Source organism: Panthera pardus, unplaced genomic scaffold, assembly GCF_024362965.1.
Source record: "Panthera pardus isolate Hobbes unplaced genomic scaffold, ASM2436296v1 HiC_scaffold_6, whole genome shotgun sequence".
NCBI lineage: Eukaryota > Metazoa > Chordata > Mammalia > Carnivora > Felidae > Panthera > Panthera pardus.
Genome location: NW_026526991.1, coordinates 3,760,773 through 3,778,788, shown reverse-complemented (window position 1 = coordinate 3,778,788; position 18,016 = coordinate 3,760,773). Strand labels below are relative to the sequence as shown.

The 18,016-nt window shown below is 47.2% G+C and overlaps 2 protein-coding genes across 2 annotated transcripts; one reads left to right on the top strand and one right to left on the bottom strand.

Moving 5' to 3' along the window:
• The first annotated feature begins 5,092 nt into the window (after positions 1 to 5,092).
• NDUFA6 (NADH:ubiquinone oxidoreductase subunit A6) lies at positions 5,093 to 13,365 on the top strand. Its single transcript, XM_019447063.2, has 3 exons — positions 5,093 to 5,263; positions 12,077 to 12,192; positions 13,165 to 13,365. The coding sequence occupies exons 1-3, from the start codon at positions 5,125 to 5,127 to the stop codon at positions 13,294 to 13,296; spliced, it is 387 nt and encodes a 128-aa protein (XP_019302608.1). The 5' UTR covers positions 5,093 to 5,124; the 3' UTR covers positions 13,297 to 13,365.
• A 1,310-nt stretch (positions 13,366 to 14,675) lies between these two features.
• SMDT1 (single-pass membrane protein with aspartate rich tail 1) lies at positions 14,676 to 17,991 on the bottom strand. The gene is made up of 3 exons (XM_019447062.2): positions 17,730 to 17,991; positions 16,143 to 16,283; positions 14,676 to 14,919 (listed from the first exon to the last, which is right to left on the bottom strand). Exons 1-2 carry the CDS (start codon positions 17,913 to 17,915, stop codon positions 16,146 to 16,148), a joined length of 324 nt encoding a protein of 107 aa, XP_019302607.1. The 5' UTR covers positions 17,916 to 17,991; the 3' UTR covers positions 14,676 to 14,919; positions 16,143 to 16,145.
• Between the last annotated feature and the right edge of the window lie 25 nt (positions 17,992 to 18,016).

Below are 18,016 nucleotides of genomic sequence, written 5' to 3'. Positions count from 1 at the left end.
TTCAGCTCAGGTCATGATCTCACAGCTTGTGGGTTCGAGCCCCGCATCGGGCTCTGTGCTGACAGCTTGGAGCCTGGAGCCTGCTTCGGATTCTGTCTTCCTCTCTCTCTGCCCCTAAGCCACTCGCATTCTGTCTTTGTCTCTCTCAAAAATAAATAAACATTTAAAAAAAAAAGAGTAGCCAGAGGAAAACCAACTCCTTACCTACACGGGAAAATCAACTCAAATGAGAGCTAATTTCTCATCAGAGGCCACAGACGCCAGAAGAAAGTGACACAACATTTTCAAGTGTTGAAATGTCAACCCAGAATCCCATATCCAATGAAAATGTCCTTTCATTGGATGTTGGAAGAAATCAGGAAATTCCCAGATAAAGGAAAACTAACAGAATTTGTCACCAACTGATATGCTCAACTGACTTCTGATAAAGGGCCAAAAGCAATTCAGTGGAGGAAAACTGGCTTTTTAACAAATGGTTCTGGAGTGATTGGACATCCACAGGCAATTAAAAAAAAAAAAAAAAAAAAAAAAAAAGAATATCTAAATCTAACATGTTATACCAAAGTTAATTCAAAATGAAAAATGCACCATGTACTTAAATATAAAACATAAAACTTTCATTTATTTTAAAGTTTTATTTGTTTAAGTAATCTCTCTACCCAACGTGGGGCTCGAACTCAGAACCTCAAGATCAAAAGTCACATGCTCTTTCAACTGAGCCAGCCAGGCACCCCCAAACATAAAACTTTTAGAGAAAACAAACAAACAGATAATCTTCTGAATGTAGGGCTTGGCAAAGTGTTCAATTTGACACCCAAAGCACAATCCATTAAAGGAAACAACAGTGGCGAGAGGGGCTGGGGGTAGTGGGTAGCCTTTAACCTACATCTATATCAACACATCCGCCCCAATAAAGTAATCTGGTTTGCTACAGAATATTAACGTTTTCTTAATTTGGAGTAAAATGTTTAATGTAAGTGTAAATAGGGGCTTAGATGCAAACATAGGACCAAGACAATCTCCTGGATAAAATCTACCCCACCTCCACCCTCAACAACACTGTTACCCTTCACTGGCTCGTGATCACTAGGATCTACTCTGTGTGACATGTGATAGGGATTGAGGTTACAGAAGTTAACAGGATTAGGGGCCCCTGGGTGGCTCGCTTGGTTGAGCGTCCGACTTTGGCTCAGGTCCTATCTCGTGGTTCGTGAGTTCGAGCCCCACGAGGGGCTCTCTGCTGACAGCTCAGAGCCTGGAGCCTGCTTCAGATTCTGTGTCCCCTCTTTCTCTGCCCCTTCCCCACTAGTGCTCTGTCTCTCTCAAAAATAAATGAACATTAAAAAAAAAAATTTTTTTTAAGTTAACAGGATTCTCATAATCTGATTGGTAGACACAGGAAAGAAAACTAATACTTATCAAACATCTGTGTGCTTCGAAACACTCTCCTAGGCACTTCACATTATCTAGATGATCTCACTTACTCCTCACAACCCTGGGTGGTAGCCACCATTATCCCCATTTTACAGATGTGAAAACCAGAGTTCATGGGGGAAAGGTAACTTGACATACAGCTTGTAACTGGTATCAGGAACGGACAATACATGTTTTTCACCATATACTACATTGCTTCTAATTCTACAGAGGTATTTGTTTTCTGTACTGTCCCATTTCCCAATCTTCTAAAGTCATTTTTAATAAAGACAAATAGGGTTTTTTTTTTTTTCTTTCTGTTTTTAAGGTGGTGAGAGCAAGAAGGCATTATTATCTGGGCTTTACACATTTGAGAAATCATCAGATTCCGTGTTTTCCAGCAGCTTTGTTGAGATATAATTAACATAACGTAGAATTTATCCCCCATCCGTGTTAAGTGCACAATGTAATGAATTTTAGTTTATTTACAAAGTTGTACACTGTGCCACAAACTAATTTTAGAGGATTTCCATCAGCCTCAACAGAAACCTTACGCTACATTCGCTCCTCGTTTCCACTCAGCCCACTCGTCTATATAGATTTGACTTTTCTGAACCCTTCATATAATTGAAATCATACGTGTTTTGTATCTAGCTTTTTCCATTTAGCATAATGTTTTCAAGGTTCATCATAGCTACAAAGTATTCCATTGTATGGATATGCCACATTTTGTTTATCCACTTTTTTTTTTTTTTAGACCCATCCAATTCACAGATTTTTGGTTACTGTGAATAATGCTGCTATGAACATTTGTTTATATGTCTTTGTACGGACAAATGTATTCATTTCTTCTGGGCAGATACCTAGGATTGAAGTTGTTGGATCACACAGTGAGTCTATGTTTAACTTTTCTTCCAGGGGATACATTTATTTATTTTTTAAAGTTTATTTATTTATTTTCAGAGCGAGTGAGAGTGGAGGAGGGGCAGGGAGAGAAATCCCAAGCACGCTCTGTGCTGTCAGCACAAAGCCCAACATGGGGCTCGATCTCCCCAACCGTGAGATCGTGACCTGAGCCGAGATGGGAGAATCAGATGCTTAACGGAATGAGCCACCCAGGTGTCCCTACGATTAACTTTTTAAGAAACTGCCAGACTGGTTTCCGACGTGGTTGCATTATTTCACATTCCCGCCAGCAGTGAAGGAGCGTTCCAATTTCTCCACATCCTCGCCAACACGGACTATTGTCTCTCTTCTGTTCTGGGCATTCGAGTGGGTGAGAAATGGCATGTTGTTATGGGTTGGACTTGTATTTACCTAATGACTAACAATGCTGAGTGTCTTTTCGTGGTATTCGTTGATCGTTGTGGCTCTTCTTTGGAGAAATAGCTATTCACATCCTTTGCCCATTAAAAGAATAAGACTTTATTTTTTGGAGCAGTTTTGGTTTCACAGCCAAACTGAGCGGAAAGTACAGAGATTTCTCATATACCCTTCCCCCCCCTCCTGTGTTGTGCCCATTCATTCATTGATTCCCTCCACCCCCTCCCCGCCAGCCCCTAGCAACCAATGATCTTTTTATTGTCTCCATAGTTTCGTCTTTTTCCGTTAAGCCTTGCAGCTGGAATTATACCGTATACAGCCTTTCCAGGTTGGCTTATTTTCACTTAGTAATATCCGTTTAACTGTCCTCCGTGCCTTTTCATGGCTCGATAGCTCATCTCTTTCTAACGCTAAAGAACACTCCACTGTCCGGATGTACAAAAGTGTATTTACCCATTCGCCTCCTGAAGGACTTCTTGGTTGCTCCCAAGTTTGGGGAGTTATGAATAAAGCGGCTGTAAACCTCTGTGTGCAGGCTTTCGGGTGGACAGAAGTTTTCAACTCCTACCCATCACACCAAGGAGCGTGATCGCCGGATCATATGGTAAGAGCGCGATCACTTTTGCGAGAAACCGCCAAGCCGGCTTCCACGGTGGCTGTATGATTCTGCGTTCTCACCAGCGATGAGAGGCAGCTCCTTCCTGCTGCTCCACATCCTCACTGCCATGCGGTGCTGTCGCCTTGGCTTGTTTTTAAATTGGGCTATTTGTCTTTTTATTGTCGAGTGGTAGAATCTTTTACATGTTCTAGATATAAGCGCTTTATAGGATATACGATTGGCAAATAGTTTCTCCCCAGTTTGTGGGTTGTTTTAGGGGCCTTTTTTTTTCATTGAAAAAAAAAATTCATGATAGTTACTAAATTCACGATAGTGGTTACTCCTGGAGGAGGCAGGAGCATGGAGCGGGTTAGACTGCGGCAAGGAGATATAATGATGTAGGTGGATATAATGATGTAGGTGCTGTGAGAGAGCACAGACTCCGGGGTCAGCTCCTGGGTCTCACACCAACCCTGTCAAGTAACTTCAGCTCTCCGGCTCAGTTTTCTCATCTGTAAAATGGGTCTAACAGTGCTTGTTCCACTGGTGTGGTGTGATGCATAAACAAGTTAATGCTCCTGGAGAACTTAAGCCAGTGGCTGTCAAGAACACAGTATGCTTATATAAACTTCTTAAGGTGGGCCCGGAGGTTCTGAAGTTTCCATTTTCTTCTAATGCTTTAAACTTGAAGACGGTGCGTGCTTTCTTTTAACGCGCAGCACACTTAAGTGCACAGATTCATTTTAAAAGGTGCTACAGGAACAAAAATCTGATTCTTAACCCTTTCGAATGGGAAAGCCTGGGACAGATGCTAGGGCCATGTTCCATGCTGGCTGACCTCAGCCCCGGCTCCTGCTCCTCCCCCAACACACTCACAAGGTGCCTCCCAGATGCTCTTGGAGGTCAAGACAGGAGGAACACATCACGTAGCAGGTGGCCCAGACCTTACACCTCAGTTTCCTCACCTGTAGAAAAGGGGTGCTAACAGAACCTCTCTGATCCATGAGTTTAAATACGACCAGGTAGAATACCTAGCGCACGTTAACTGTTACTTTTCCCCGGGATGGTCAGGGGTAACCTCAATGCCAGCAACGACGGGGATACCCAGGATGGATAATGCGAGGCTCCTTCCAGCCCCAAATTTCTAGGCTGTTTTTCAGAGAGATCCACAGTTTGGCATGAAAATGTTCTTGCATAAAATGGGGCTGATGATAGAACCTACCTTCCCGGGGTGTGGAGAAGCGCCCCGAAGCTAATGGCCAGGAAAACGCTTTGGCATCTACACAGCCCTTGCAAAGAGTTGGTTTATAGGGGGAAAAAAAATGTTGCCGCAGAAAAACCGCACAGGGGCCAGGCCATCGCCACGACAGCCCAGGCGCCACGTGTGCCTCCGCCGCCCTCTGGGGCCGCGGCCAGCGCCGCGAGGCTGACCCGCGAAGCTCTGCGACGCCCGCGCGCCCCCAGGCGCAACCAAAGGAGCGAGGCGGGCAGGTGGCCGGCGCCACGCTGGGGGAGGCCCGGCAGCTGCTCGACGGCCACCCTGGCGCTCGAGCGTCCCCTGGCGGCGCGATTATGCCACGCTTAGGACCACCAATGTCTGAGCTGAAGTTTCCGCACAGGAGCATGCGCAGCCCCCAGCGGCCATCACCGAGGCCTCCCAGCCAATCAGAGAGCCCGACAGCTCTCCTCCCGCCTACCCGTGACGTTTAGGGGCATGGCGTTCAGTTTTAGCCAATGAGAAAAGATTTTCGTCCTTAGGCCGTACTCGCGGGAGGAGTTTCTTTAGCAAGATGGCGGCGAGCGGCCTCCGGCGAGCTGCCGTTGCGGCTCCCACTTCAGTGAAACCCGTTTTTAGTCGGGACATGAACGAAGCCAAGCGGAGGGTGCGCGAGTTGTACCGCGCCTGGTATCGAGAGGTGCCGAACACTGGTGAGAGGCAGCGGCGCACGCGGGGCTCCGGATGCAGCCGCCCAAGGTCGCAGCCGTCCCGGCCTCCCATTTCTCCCAGGACGAGCTGAGGTCACCGACTTGGGAACAGGCGACTCTGGGTGCTTCAGGGGAGGAGGGTCCCTCGAGCATTAGTGGACCGGATCTGGCGGCCGCGCCCGAGTCAGACCAGCCGTGCCCCGCATCCGGATCGCGCTTCTAGGCGCCCTGGGCGCTTTGGCCCTTTAGTAATTCTTACCGAACCCGTGGGAGGGAAAGCAGGGACTGTCATTGACGTGCTTCATTTTACAGATGAGGCACCTAGAGGCGAAGGGACGCCCCTGAGGCCCAGAGCCAGCTCTTGTTGGATCTGGAACCCAAAGTCAACCGTAGAGTTCCTGAATATATGCACAGGTGCCCATTAGGTTATGTAAACAAAGTGGCCGTAGGACTTGAGCGATCATCCATCCCCCCACACAAAAACAGACAACCAGAGAAGGGACGTGATTTTCCCAAGGTCATCCAGTTAAGTCAGTGATGCCTCTTCCAGTCCAGGTGAGATGAGTGTCCTCCCATTTCCAGTTTCCCAAGCTTGTTCCCTAGATCTGTCTGTGTGTAGTATTTCTCAGGAACTCCTCCCCCACCCCACTAATGGCCTGCTCCCTACTACCTCCCTGTCCCCTGCCTTCACTTAGATGTCGGAGAACCAATCTGTTCACCCCAAGGATTGAAATAGAAGCTCCCTGGGTACAGAGATTCTGTTTTCTTATTTTGGTATTCCAAAAGGAATGGAAGGAAGGAAGGAAGGAAAGGAAGATTGGGGGAAATTCCACTAAACCGTCAAGGGCAGTACGAATGTCATTGAATGGGCTGTCGATATTTTATTTTGTTGATTTGATTTAGTTTAGTTTAATGTGGACTGTCAGTGCCAGTCTGAGAGGGAAGGTGTTTTTAAGCGAGTTGGAGCATAATAGCACCCTTCTGGGCTGCCTCTTCCCTGCCTGTGAGAAGCAATAGAATGTGGTGGTTACAGAGACTTGCCTCCAGACCTTGCCCCTTAATATAGCTGTATGACCTTGAGCAAATGATTTCATCTTGCTATGCCTCAAGTTTCCTCATCTGTAAAATGAGCATCATGATAGTCCCTTCTTCAGAGAGGAGCCCTTATTAAATAGGAAATATATCTAAAGTGCTTAGGGTAAGTCCTGGCACTTAGTTAGGCATGCATTGAATGTTGGCTGCTACTGTTATTATTATTATTATTATTATTATCACTGTTATTTATAGCAGGAGCCTCCATGCAGAATCCAGTTTTGGTTTTTTTTTTTCATCTTTATTTGTTTATTTTCGAGAGAGAGCAAGAGAGGGATAGAGAGGTAGAGAGAGAGAATCCCAGACAGGCTCCGGCGCTGGATCTCACAAACCATCAGATCATGACCCCAGCTAAAATCAAGAGTCAGATGCTTAACTGACTGAGCCACCCAGATGCCCCAGAATCCAATTTTTTTGATGTATGAGAACTGTTTGTTCCCCAGTGTCCCTGACTTTTTGAGAGGTTGCCAATGACCAGAACTTAGACCCACAGGATACTAGGGAGGGAGAAACTTCAGTGCACTGCTGGTTTGGGGACTGCAAATTTAAATGCCTTCAGGGGGCAGGTGGATGAGAGGTATAGGGGAGTGACTGTAGCAAGGGTGTGCGGATATGTGGGGGGGGGGGGGGGTGTATTCAATTGCAGATGTTTAAAAACAATGTTTGCCTGGCAGAATACTTCTGTGAGTGTCCAGAACCCTTTCTTCTTGCAGAGAGGAGCAGGAGGTGGGGAACGAGACCCAGATGCAGGAAGAATGGTTTGCGTAGGGTTAAAACAAAAAAAAAAAAAATCCGGTGGCTGAGTTGAGGATAGATCCACTTATCCACCCTCAGGAACCAGCTCTTTTTAAACCATCCCCTCCCAGGAATTCCCCTCAAATACTGTTCGGGAAGATAAACCCAGAGTCTGAAGGGTCCTGACAGGAGGAGCCTAGAGAGCAAGGGAAGGAATGAGAGGGAAGGGGTTAAGGGGGTGGTACATTCTTATGGGGAGGATTGGTGGTCTGTAGCTGGTCAGTTGCTCAGGCCTGTGTCTACACCAATGTCATACTATCCATCGTTGGGATTCCAGCTGAGGAACCAAAGCAAAGAACTGGGAATAACTAATAGCATTTATAGTAACTAACGTTTACTGAATTGCATACATAGAGCCCAGCATTATGCTAAATGCTTTACATTGCTTTCTTTTAGGGTAGGTTCTGATTGTTTCCCTGTCTTTCAGAGAAGAAAACTGAGGCATGTAAATGTATCTCACAAAACACCATTAGTAAGGGGAGGAGCGTGACATAGGAGACCCTGACTGTCCAGCTGTTACACCTGGCTCCTGCTGTGGTTTTCCCTGAATCTCAGGGGACCCAGTTATGCCGCACTTGGAGAGCAGCCACGTGCCTGGGTGGCAGCTGCCTTGCATGGGAACACAGGGACAGAACTACCTGCTGAATCCCTCCACTGAAAAATATTAACCTGAGGCTTGGTGGTTACAGAACAGGAGACTTTCTGTAGAAACCATTTAATTTCCATTTCATCGGGTATCTCTTGTACTACAGGGTCAGTACTAAATGCTTAGAGATACAAATGGGAATAAAACAACCCTGCCTTCAGGGGTCTTATGGACTAGTCAGGAAGATCGGCATATATCCAGATTATTAAAACTTAAAATAGATGTATGGGGAATAAGTGCTGAAAATTTTAACAGCTAACATTTGCATTAGCTTTACTGTTTACAAGATGTTGTCACTTGAGTTTTGCCATGGTCCTATAAAGGAATTAAGTCAGAGGTTATTTTTTTTCGTATTTTAAAAAATTTTTTTAATGTTTATTTATTTTTGAAGGAGAGAGAGCGTGAGGGGGGGAGGGGCAGAGAGAGGGAGACACAGAATCTGAAGCAAGCTCCAAGCTCTGAGCTGTCAGCACAGAGCCCGACACGGGGCTCAAACCCATAAACCACGAGATCATGACCTGAGCCGAAGTCAGAGGCCCAACCAACTGAGCCTCCCAGGTGCCCCATTCTTTCCTATTTTTAATTTTTTTTATTTTTTATTTTTCTTTTCAAAAAAATTTTTTTAATGTTTTTATTTATTTTTGAGACAGAGAGCATGAGCAGGGGAGGGGCAGAGAGAGGGGGAGACACAGAATCTGAAGCCGGCTCCAGGCTCTGAGCTGTCCGCACAGAGCCCGACACGGGGCTCGAACTCACAGAGTATGAGATCGTGACCTGAGCAGAAGTCAGACGCTCAACCGACTGAGCCACCCAGGTGCCCCTCTTTCCTATTTTTTAGATGAGGAAACAGGCTAAGGAGGCTGTACCCTAGGTAAGGTCATAGTTCACAGAGGTGTGGAGACCTTACCCAGCTTGTTTGACCCCTGAGCCCATGCTCTTTTCCAACACACTGGGCTGCCTTCCCATCTAAGGATCTCCCAGCGCCTGTTATGAACGCTACCAAGATGAATTGGAGCAAACAGCTGAGAACTATATCACTGTCTTCCTTTCTTAACGTGTCAGAGCCTTTCTGACTCAGAAGAACCTTAACAGTAACTTTGGGAAAACACACAGAGGCTGTAGAAAAGGCACCTTCATCCAGAAGGGCCACATTGATATCTTCCTCTTGAGCCTCTCAGATCTTTCAAATTACAGTTTAAATATTCAGAATTCGAAGAATAAGCCAAAGAGCAGTTGGAATTAATTTATACCAGGGTTTCTTGACCCATTTGTGCTGGATAATTCTTTGTTGTGGGGGCGGTCCTGTGCATTGTAGATTAACAACATCTCTGGCCTCTACCCACTGGATGCCAGTAACACTCTCTCCTTGGTTGTGACAACCAAAAGTGCCCCCAGACATTGCCAAATGTTCTGGTGGGCAGAATCATTGCTGGTTTCAGAACCACCGAGTTAGACCAAAGAACGATTCCGCGGGCTGTAGCTATTTACCTCCCGCAGCCTTTCTCACTGGTGGGGGGCATGTTCAAGGGGTTGGGATGGGAGGAGGGAGATTAGGAGAAAGCTATGGAACTTGTCTCTCTAGAGACAAGGGTTCTTAACCTCAGAGGATGGGCATTCAGGGGTCTGTGAACTGACACTGTAAGCAAAACTTGGCGTTTGTGCCTGTGAACGTTTTCCTGAGGAGAAGGTTTGTACACCCGATGCCCTGGTGTGTGGTTCAGGAGGTCATGAGGAATGAGAGAGGATGGACACCAGCCCCCTGGTACAGAGGGACCTTATTTTTTTAAACTCCCAAGGTTGGACAGGAATCCAATATAAAAATGCAGGAGAGATAAGCACTGACAGCAGGGGAAGATTCCTCATATTCATTTCCTTTAAAAAGCACCAGATTGTAAATTGAAAAAAACAAGGGCTTTTGGGTGGCTCAGTCAGTTAAGAGTCAGACTCTTGAGGGGCGCCTGGGTGGCTCAGTCGGTTAAGCATCTGACTTCGGCTCAGGTCATGATCTCACGGTTCGTGGGTTCCAGCCCCGCGTCGGGCTCTGTGCTGACAGCTCGGAGCCTGGAGCCTGCTTCAGATTCTGTGTCTCCCTCTCTCTCTCTGCCCCTCCCCAGCTTGTACTCTGTCTCTCTCGCTCTCAAAGATAAATAAACATTTAAAAAGTTGAAAAAAAAATGTTAAGAAAAAGAGACTCTTGATTTCCACTCAGGTCGTGATCTCACGGTTCGTGGGTTTAAAGCCCAGCATCAGGCTCTGCACTGACAGTGCGGAGTCTGCTTGGGATTCTCTCTCTCTGCCCCTCCCTGCTGGCACACTCTCTCTATCTCAAGATAAATAAACTTAAAAAAAAAAAAAATAGAAAATTAAACATTAAAAACACTAAACCTGGATTCCAGGTCCAGGTTTGCCAATAGTATGACATCAGACAGGTACCCACAGTGCCGTAGGCCCCAATCTCCCCAAGTGGAAAGGTTCTAAGTTCCTGGGTGCTTGTTGGTTTGCATTTGTTTTTGTGTCTCTTTGTCTTATTATCCCTGTGTTTCCTCTTTTCTAAAATTCCTACTATGATACTGACTGTGGTGGGAACCTAGATTTAGAGCATCGACCATTTCTCGTGGTGCCAGTACTCCCACCACGATTGATTTGAAGCTGCCAAAGTGAAGTCACTGAAGGCCGATTTGGGAAGAGAGCCTCCATGAGAGCCAGCTCCATCACACCGCTGGAACTGAGTTGAACTCTTTCCAGTGGGAGTAATTTCTCTCCTCTGTTAACACCTATGAAGCTGGGATACAGCTTCTCCTATTAGATTTCCACTGTTGCTTACTCCCTGGTTGGATCAGCATGGCATGGGATTTCCCTCAGCAGAAGCCTTATTTTTCTAACACTGCCGCTAAATTAGGAGTAGAGTTAAAGACTCAAACTTTATTGTTGATTAATTCAGTCACTACATAGCCCTCATGGTTTTCGGAGCTGGCTTTGAGAATCCTGTAGACTAGAGTGGACATGTCCCAGGAATGGCCGCAATGCAAGGGGTCCTCACCAAATGAGCACACAGGTCTCCTCAACCACAGGCTCATTCTAGACTGTGAGCCTTGTTTATGCTGTTCACTCAGCCTAATGCGCCCCCTCTTCCTAACTCCACCTACCACACAAGGCCCTGTTCGTGCCCTTGTTGTCATCAGCAAATCCACTGAAGGCTGACTTCCAGAGGATGGGAACACAAATGACTAAAACCTAATTTTCAAAGGACATAACATGGGCCTCCTCTGAAGTCCCAGGTCCCTAAGTCTGTGCCACTATTTTAGGCACTTCGGGTTTGCTGAATATGGTGATTTTTCTTTGCGTTCGTGGGTGGCTACCTCTGACTATAGAGTTTAAGAGAGTAGGAGTCCCATCGTAAACTGCTCCTTCCTTCCCCCGAGTAACCTAATGTGGTGGTCGTCCCTGGCTGGACTGAAGCCCCTCCTCTCCGCACAAACACTCAGCAGGCTCCCTCAACCCTAAGCTTGTGTGCTGCACAGACCTATACCCCCATCACTGTCGGTTAATTTCAACCCTGTCCTCTTTTGCCAGTTGTTCTCTGTAATAATCATGCTAATGTTTTTGAGAGCTTATTCCATGCCAGGCATGTTCTAAGCATCTTGTATCGTCTCCAGGAATCCACAGTGGCTCTGGGGGTTATACATGCTCTTTTTTTTTTTTTTTTAATTTTTTTTAACATTTATTTATTATTGAGAGACAGAGAACACGAGCAGAGGAGGGCCAGAGAGAGGAGGAGACACCGAATCCCAAGCAGGCTCCAGGCTCTGAGCTGTCAGCACAGAGCCTGACGTGGGGCTTGAACCCACAAACCGTGAGATCATGACCTGAGCCAAAGTCAGACAGTTAACCGACTGAGCCACCCAGGCACCCCAGGGGATTATACGTGCTCTTAATCATCCTCATTCACTCAGAAATACATACTCTCAGGCACAGAGAAGTTAAACATACACAGGATCATGTAGGTGACAAGTTGACAGAGCTGGGGTTTGAAGCCAGGTTGTTGATATTCAAACTACACTATGCTGCCTCGGGTCTGGTCTCCTCAAACTAAACTCCTTGAGAGCAAGCGCCGTGTCTCACTCTTCTCTGCAGCCTCAAGCACCTAGTTTAGGGTCAAGCAAATACTTGGTGAATGAAACGAATGGGGAACCTGTTTGTGTCTATGAATATCCACTGACTCAATTTTTGTAAAACATGTCTTGATCACATAGTTTCTACGCTGAATCATGTTTTCTCTTTAGTGCACTTATTCCAGCTAGACATCACCGTGAAACAGGGACGGGATAAAGTCCGAGAAATGTTCATGAAGAATGCCCACGTCACGGACCCCAGGGTGGTTGATCTTCTGGTCATTAAGGTAACTGACCCCTCCCGGACTGACTTAAAAGAGCAGCCACCTTGTCCAGAGCTTCTCAGTCGTCCCGTTTGTCTCCCAAGCCTGAAAAGCAACTACTGGGTCAGCTACTTTTGCTTAGGGTTTCAAAGAAATAGATGAACTTAGAGGTTATCACCTCTAAGATTGTTCAAGAAAAAAAAACAAAACACTGGGGTTTGCATTTTTAAAAAAGATGAGGAAAACATTTAAAAATTTTTAAAAAGGAGGGGGAGGCGTGTGGGTGGCTCCGTTGGTTAAGTGTCCGACTTCTGCTCAGGTCATGATCTCACAGTTCGTGAGTTGAGTCCCGCATTGGGCTCTGTGCTGACAGCTCAGAGCCTGGAGCCTGCTTTGGATTCTGTGACTCCCTCTCTCTGCCCCTCCCCCGATCTCTCTCTCTCTCTCTCTCTCTCTCTCTCTGAAAAATAAGCATTAAAATTTTTTTTAAATAAAAGAAGATGAGGAAAGTTTGAAATCTTCTTGAACCTCCTTCCTGGAAGTTACTGCTTCACTGGGTTGCTGCCTACAGCTGGAAGAGGCAGGCAGGTTAGCTGAGCCCTGTGCACATAGTTCAAATCCCAGACCCGATTCTGTATCTCCAGTCAGTCACATTAGCATCAGTGCATACTTTAGCACGGACCAGTACACCACATGGAATGTTCAGCAGAAACCAGCCAGTCAGGTTAGGCAGTCATGGGGCAGGGGCCTACTGACCTGGGAGTCTCTCCTCTTGGGATCAGTTAGCTGCAGAGTTAAAGAGTATGGGAGAGGCCTTAGAGATCAGCTAGTACAACCACCTCATGTTCCAGATGCTGAAATGTGGTCTAGACCAAGGATGTTACTTGCCCAGAGTCACTCGACAAGCCCGTGCAGAGCAGAGCACAGAATCCTGGCCTGTATGGTGGTATTCTTTCCAGCCACTCTGACTGAACACCTCTCCCCTCACCTGTGCAGGGAAAGATGGAACTGGAGGAAACAATTAACGTCTGGAAGCAGCGGACACACGTTATGCGGTTCTTCCATGAGACAGAAGCGCCGAGGCCGACGGATTTCCTGTCCAAGTTCTACGTTGGCCATGACCCGTGACTCGGTGGAAAGGTGCATGTTGGCATTTAAATATTTTAGAACACGAATAAACTCAGTATGTGATGGTCACTTCCTAATGGAATTCCACTGGTGAGCCAGGGGGAAGTTCTCCTTCGGCAGTCTCTCTCACTTTTTGCCTGAACAAGTGGGGGCTTACTATACACACCACCTGTTCTTTCCCTTTCCTCCAGTGTGGTGTTTCCTATAAATCAGACTCTCTTTTCTCAGAGCCTTGCATGTCAGTAAACAGGAAGGATGAGGCCATCTGCTCAGAAACCATCATTCCGGGTGTAAGGCTGGATGACTCTGTTAATTTAGCTGTGTTTCCACAGCCTCCAGGATAGCTTGGTGTCACGGCACAGATGATCCAAAATTAGCTCTTGCCGTTCGGGAGAGATGAGAGGAACGCTGAGCGGCGCAGAGTTAGGGCTGACGGGCTGGGCTGTTCCTCCCTGGGCTCTGGAGAGAATGGCAGCTCAGAGGCCCAGCCCCTCTACCTGCAACAAGCGTCAGTTCTTAAAATGACATGAGCTTCCTACCCAGTTAGGCGCTCTGCTGGGAACACAGCTGTTTCGTGCACAGACAACAGAAATAGCTCTACTGTTTGCAAATGGGACTGTGGCTCCAGGGACAGGAGAATCAGTGTTGACGCAGATTAAATAACTCATCTTTGTTTGCTTTTGGTGGTTCCTTCCCTGGGCGGCTAAATGCTGCAGATGGGTTCATTATTTGAGTCCACAGTCACCCTGGGCATTGCCAGATTTTTTAGCACCACCAACCCCTTTACTATCTTTTCATCTAAGGAACCCAAGTGTTGAAAGATTCATTCTAAGAATGATGTTTTAAAATTTTTTAAATTTATTTTTGAGAGAGAGAGATACAGAGTGCAAGGGGGTGGGAGGAGATGGAGAGAGACACACACAGACTCTGAAGCAGGCTCCAGCCTTCCAGCGGTCAGCATAGAGCCCGATGCGCGGCTTGAATCCATGGACCGTGATACCACGACCTGAGCTGAAGTCGGATGCTTAACCAACTGAGCCACCCAGGCACCCCTGATAATGGTATTTCTTAAGGAGTTTTAAACAACTCTTATGATTAGCAGGTGAAAACTAGCCAGCATTCCTCAACACAAAAAAAGCTGGAGGCTTTAGTTAGCCTGTGCATCTTTACTGAGGGGAAAGTTTCTGCCGGGCTTTTGTAAATAATGAAAATAGGTCCAAGGCACCCGTAATTACTTTCGTAGCTCCAGAGGGGCCTGGGAATCTTGGGTTATAAATCAAAGACCTGTTATGTTCAGCTGCTAGAGAAAGGTCAGCAGGGACAGGAAACGGCAACTAGGGTCTTCCTCATATTGAGACGCTTCAGCCACCACTCAGTCATACAGAGCTGATATTTATTATGTTTATTCGTAAGTTGATTGTGCTCAGTGGATAGCACATTTTTGGGGAACCTCCCAGAGCCTGGGGATCTGGGGTATGGTCACAGACGGTGCAGGAGGCTTCGCTGGAGTCAGGAGGCTGAGGGGTTTCCCTGGGCCCTTCTGCTGATAGGGAAGTAGGAGAGGCTATGAGGATCACCATATCTGAATTAAGGGCTGTCTCCTTTCTGTACTTCCTCCATGTCCTGTAAGAAAGGAAAGTAGCAGTGAACTGGGCACGGAGCAGCGCTCTATCCACACACCAAAAAGAGAATTCCAGGGAGGTTCTACCAAACAAGGCAGGAGCAAGGCAGTTTTATTCTCTCATACGTGTACTGAACATTCACCGGAGACCAGGCACTGGGGGCCCAAAGGTATAAAAGACACGTTCCTTGGGGCACACGGCTGGCTCAGCTGGTAGAGCATGAGACTCTTTCTTGACCTTGGGGTCATGAGTTCAAACCCTATACTGAGTGTAGAACTTACTTTAAAACAAAACAAAACAAAACCCCCTGTCCCCTGCCAGGAGGAAGCTCATTGTCTAGTAGAATTTGGAGGTGTGTCTGTGTGCTTAAGCATATAATAGTGTCACAAGAGGGACTGGGCAGAGGGCACAGCCTCACTTTCAGATGGAGGAATGAGGGAAGACTTCATCAAAGATCATGAAGAACTGGCGAAAGTAAGAGTAGTGAGAAATAGCCTTCCAATGGCAGGAAGAGTGAGCCACTGCTCGGGGGTGGGTAAGCCTGTCGGTAATTCAAGAAACAGTGAATAGTGGGGATAGGTGTGTGGTTGGGAATATGGAAGATGCGGCTGGAATAAGAGGTGTGACCAGATCATGTGACCAGATCGTGGCAAGCCTTGAATCCCAGACCACGGAGCCAGAACTGTCTTTATCTACAACAGAGAGGCAGCCAAGCAGCCCACGTTAGAGCACCAGAAGCCAAGACGAGAAAGGTGAAAAGGACAGGCACCAGGGGAAAGGTTTGTGAACAGCCAGGTTGCGGTGCCTGTACAGCCTGTACAGGTACGGAGTTTGGTGACCTTGCGAACCATGGTGAGGATGTGCAGTTTCTAAATTTCAACGTGGAGAATGAAGCTGTTCGGGGTGGGTGTGTAAAGCATATTAAACCGTTAAGAAAACTTACGGGTTGAGAGAACGAGGGTACATAAAGGGCAAATAAAAAGGCTGGTTGGGATCAACTTGGTCGGAAAAGATCCCAGTGAAGTTCTAAGTCAGTAAGATAGTTGTCCTCATCCAATGTAGAGAAAAGGCAAAATAAGACCATCAGCCAAGTGAGTCACTTTATTAAGGGTCTGCACTTCTGCTTGGAGTGAGGGAAACTACTACGGGGCCAAACTGCATCACAGTTTAGATGCCCCACCCCACTTCCTGTTCCCAGTCCATGTAGGGGAAAAGAAGTCTTACCTGTTAGTCATCGTCGTCGTCATCCTCTGGGACAAAAATGTCATGCTCCTCAAGTAGAGCAGCAAAGTTCTTGCTAATGAGCGTCCCGACATAGAGAAAGGGGATCACAATGGAGAACACACGGAGAAGGCCGAAGGACATCTGCGGAGGGTCAGAGTGGTGGCTGTGAGTTCCAGAGCCCACTCTGGTGGGACCACAGAAGGCCCGGCCCTCAGGGGCACTCCTGTGGACCCCAGACCTGTGATAAGCAACTACTTGATTTTAAAGTCCTCGGAAAAAGAGCAAGAAAAATAATGCGAAGAATTGATAAGATGATGGTCGTCAAAGTGGATACTGGGAAGAAAAGTATAAGGCATTCTGGACATCTAAAAATTAGGGCACAACCTGGTAATTACTTGCAGATACAAACAGGTAAGAAAGTACTAAGAGCTGGACTGTGGAAACAGAGCTCACCTCTACTTGAAGACACCAAATACGTGAAAATGGATTACAAAACAATGAGCATGTTCAGTGAAAGGATACAGTCCTTTAACTGATTCCCCAGGGCCTGAGAAGTTGAATTGCACCACATTAAATGTTCAAAACAAGCATGTTTTGAAAAGTGAGCATGTCTTCATGCTAAAAGACTAGCTGTTTTAGATGGACTAAAGGAGTTTCAGTATAATCTCAACATATCCTCTCATATTTTCCTATGGAGTTTCCAAAAAAAGTTTTTTTCCAGCTGTGCCTTTTTATGCCTTTTGTGCCTTTTCCCTGGCCAGACTAGCTTTAAGAGAATTTGTTTTTGTTTTGTTAACTCCCACGCAGCACCGGAGTCAAAAAGCAAACTTGTTTGGCTTAAAGTGCTGTTTCCATTTTACTTAGAAAAATCCAAGGGTGCTCAGGGCACGTGAGAGCATTCAGTGGTGGAAAAAATAGGACCTGGTGGAGGTGGGCGGGGGAGGTGGGCGGGGGAGGTGGGTCGACCAGCAGGAAACCTGGATTCCAGGACCTGACGGGCTGCTCGCTTTGGAGCCTCACTGGCTTCACTGCTTTAGCCCGATTCTTCATTTATAAAAACTGACTGTAATACCTCCTGCACACCTCTCAGAGTTGCAAATTATATGAATTAAACACTAGGTCAAAACGCCTACGAAGAAAAGGTCTGTCCCACGTACAATTTATTTACAAAGTCCTTTCACAACTCGTTATTTCATCCCATCAACTCTGAGGCTGACAAGAAAGAGTGGTTACGTGATTTGTCTATACTGGGTGCATATAGCCGAGTCGTGTGGCCCTGGAGAACTAGCGCACCGCGCTCCTCACGATAAACTAGTGCAAAGTGCAGCCCTCAGCTCTCGCTCCCCCGCCCCTCCATCCTCTGTCTCCTTGCGCCCAACTCAATCAACACCGGGATCTGACCCGACCATCTCCTCCCACCTGTCAAAATTCGCAGGGCATCATTGCTAAACTTTGTCCTTGATCCGTCTTCCGGTCTAGGGCGGTTGTACGATTGGCCTTTGCACCTATCAGTCGGCGTCGACCCGCACACACTCCCCATAATGATTGGCCTCGGCCCCTTCGCCCCGCCTCCAGGCAGACACTCACTTTCACGGGTTTGGGCAAAATGGCGCCGCTGCGAGTAACGATGACTGACCTCGACGGTACCAGGCTCCGACCTGAGCCACCCCCTCCGGCGGAGACATCGCCACCTTTCCTCAAGCTCGGCCCGCTCCGCAAAGCCCCGGATCGGACGGATGCCAATGCCAGCCAGCGAGCCGCTGCGGACGCCATCTCCCAGCTCCGCCCCTAGCTCGGCACCCGGGCCCCACCGCCCAGCCCCTGTGACGTCCTCAGGGAGAGCACGGCCGCAAGCCTCGCGAGACTCTTGAGAT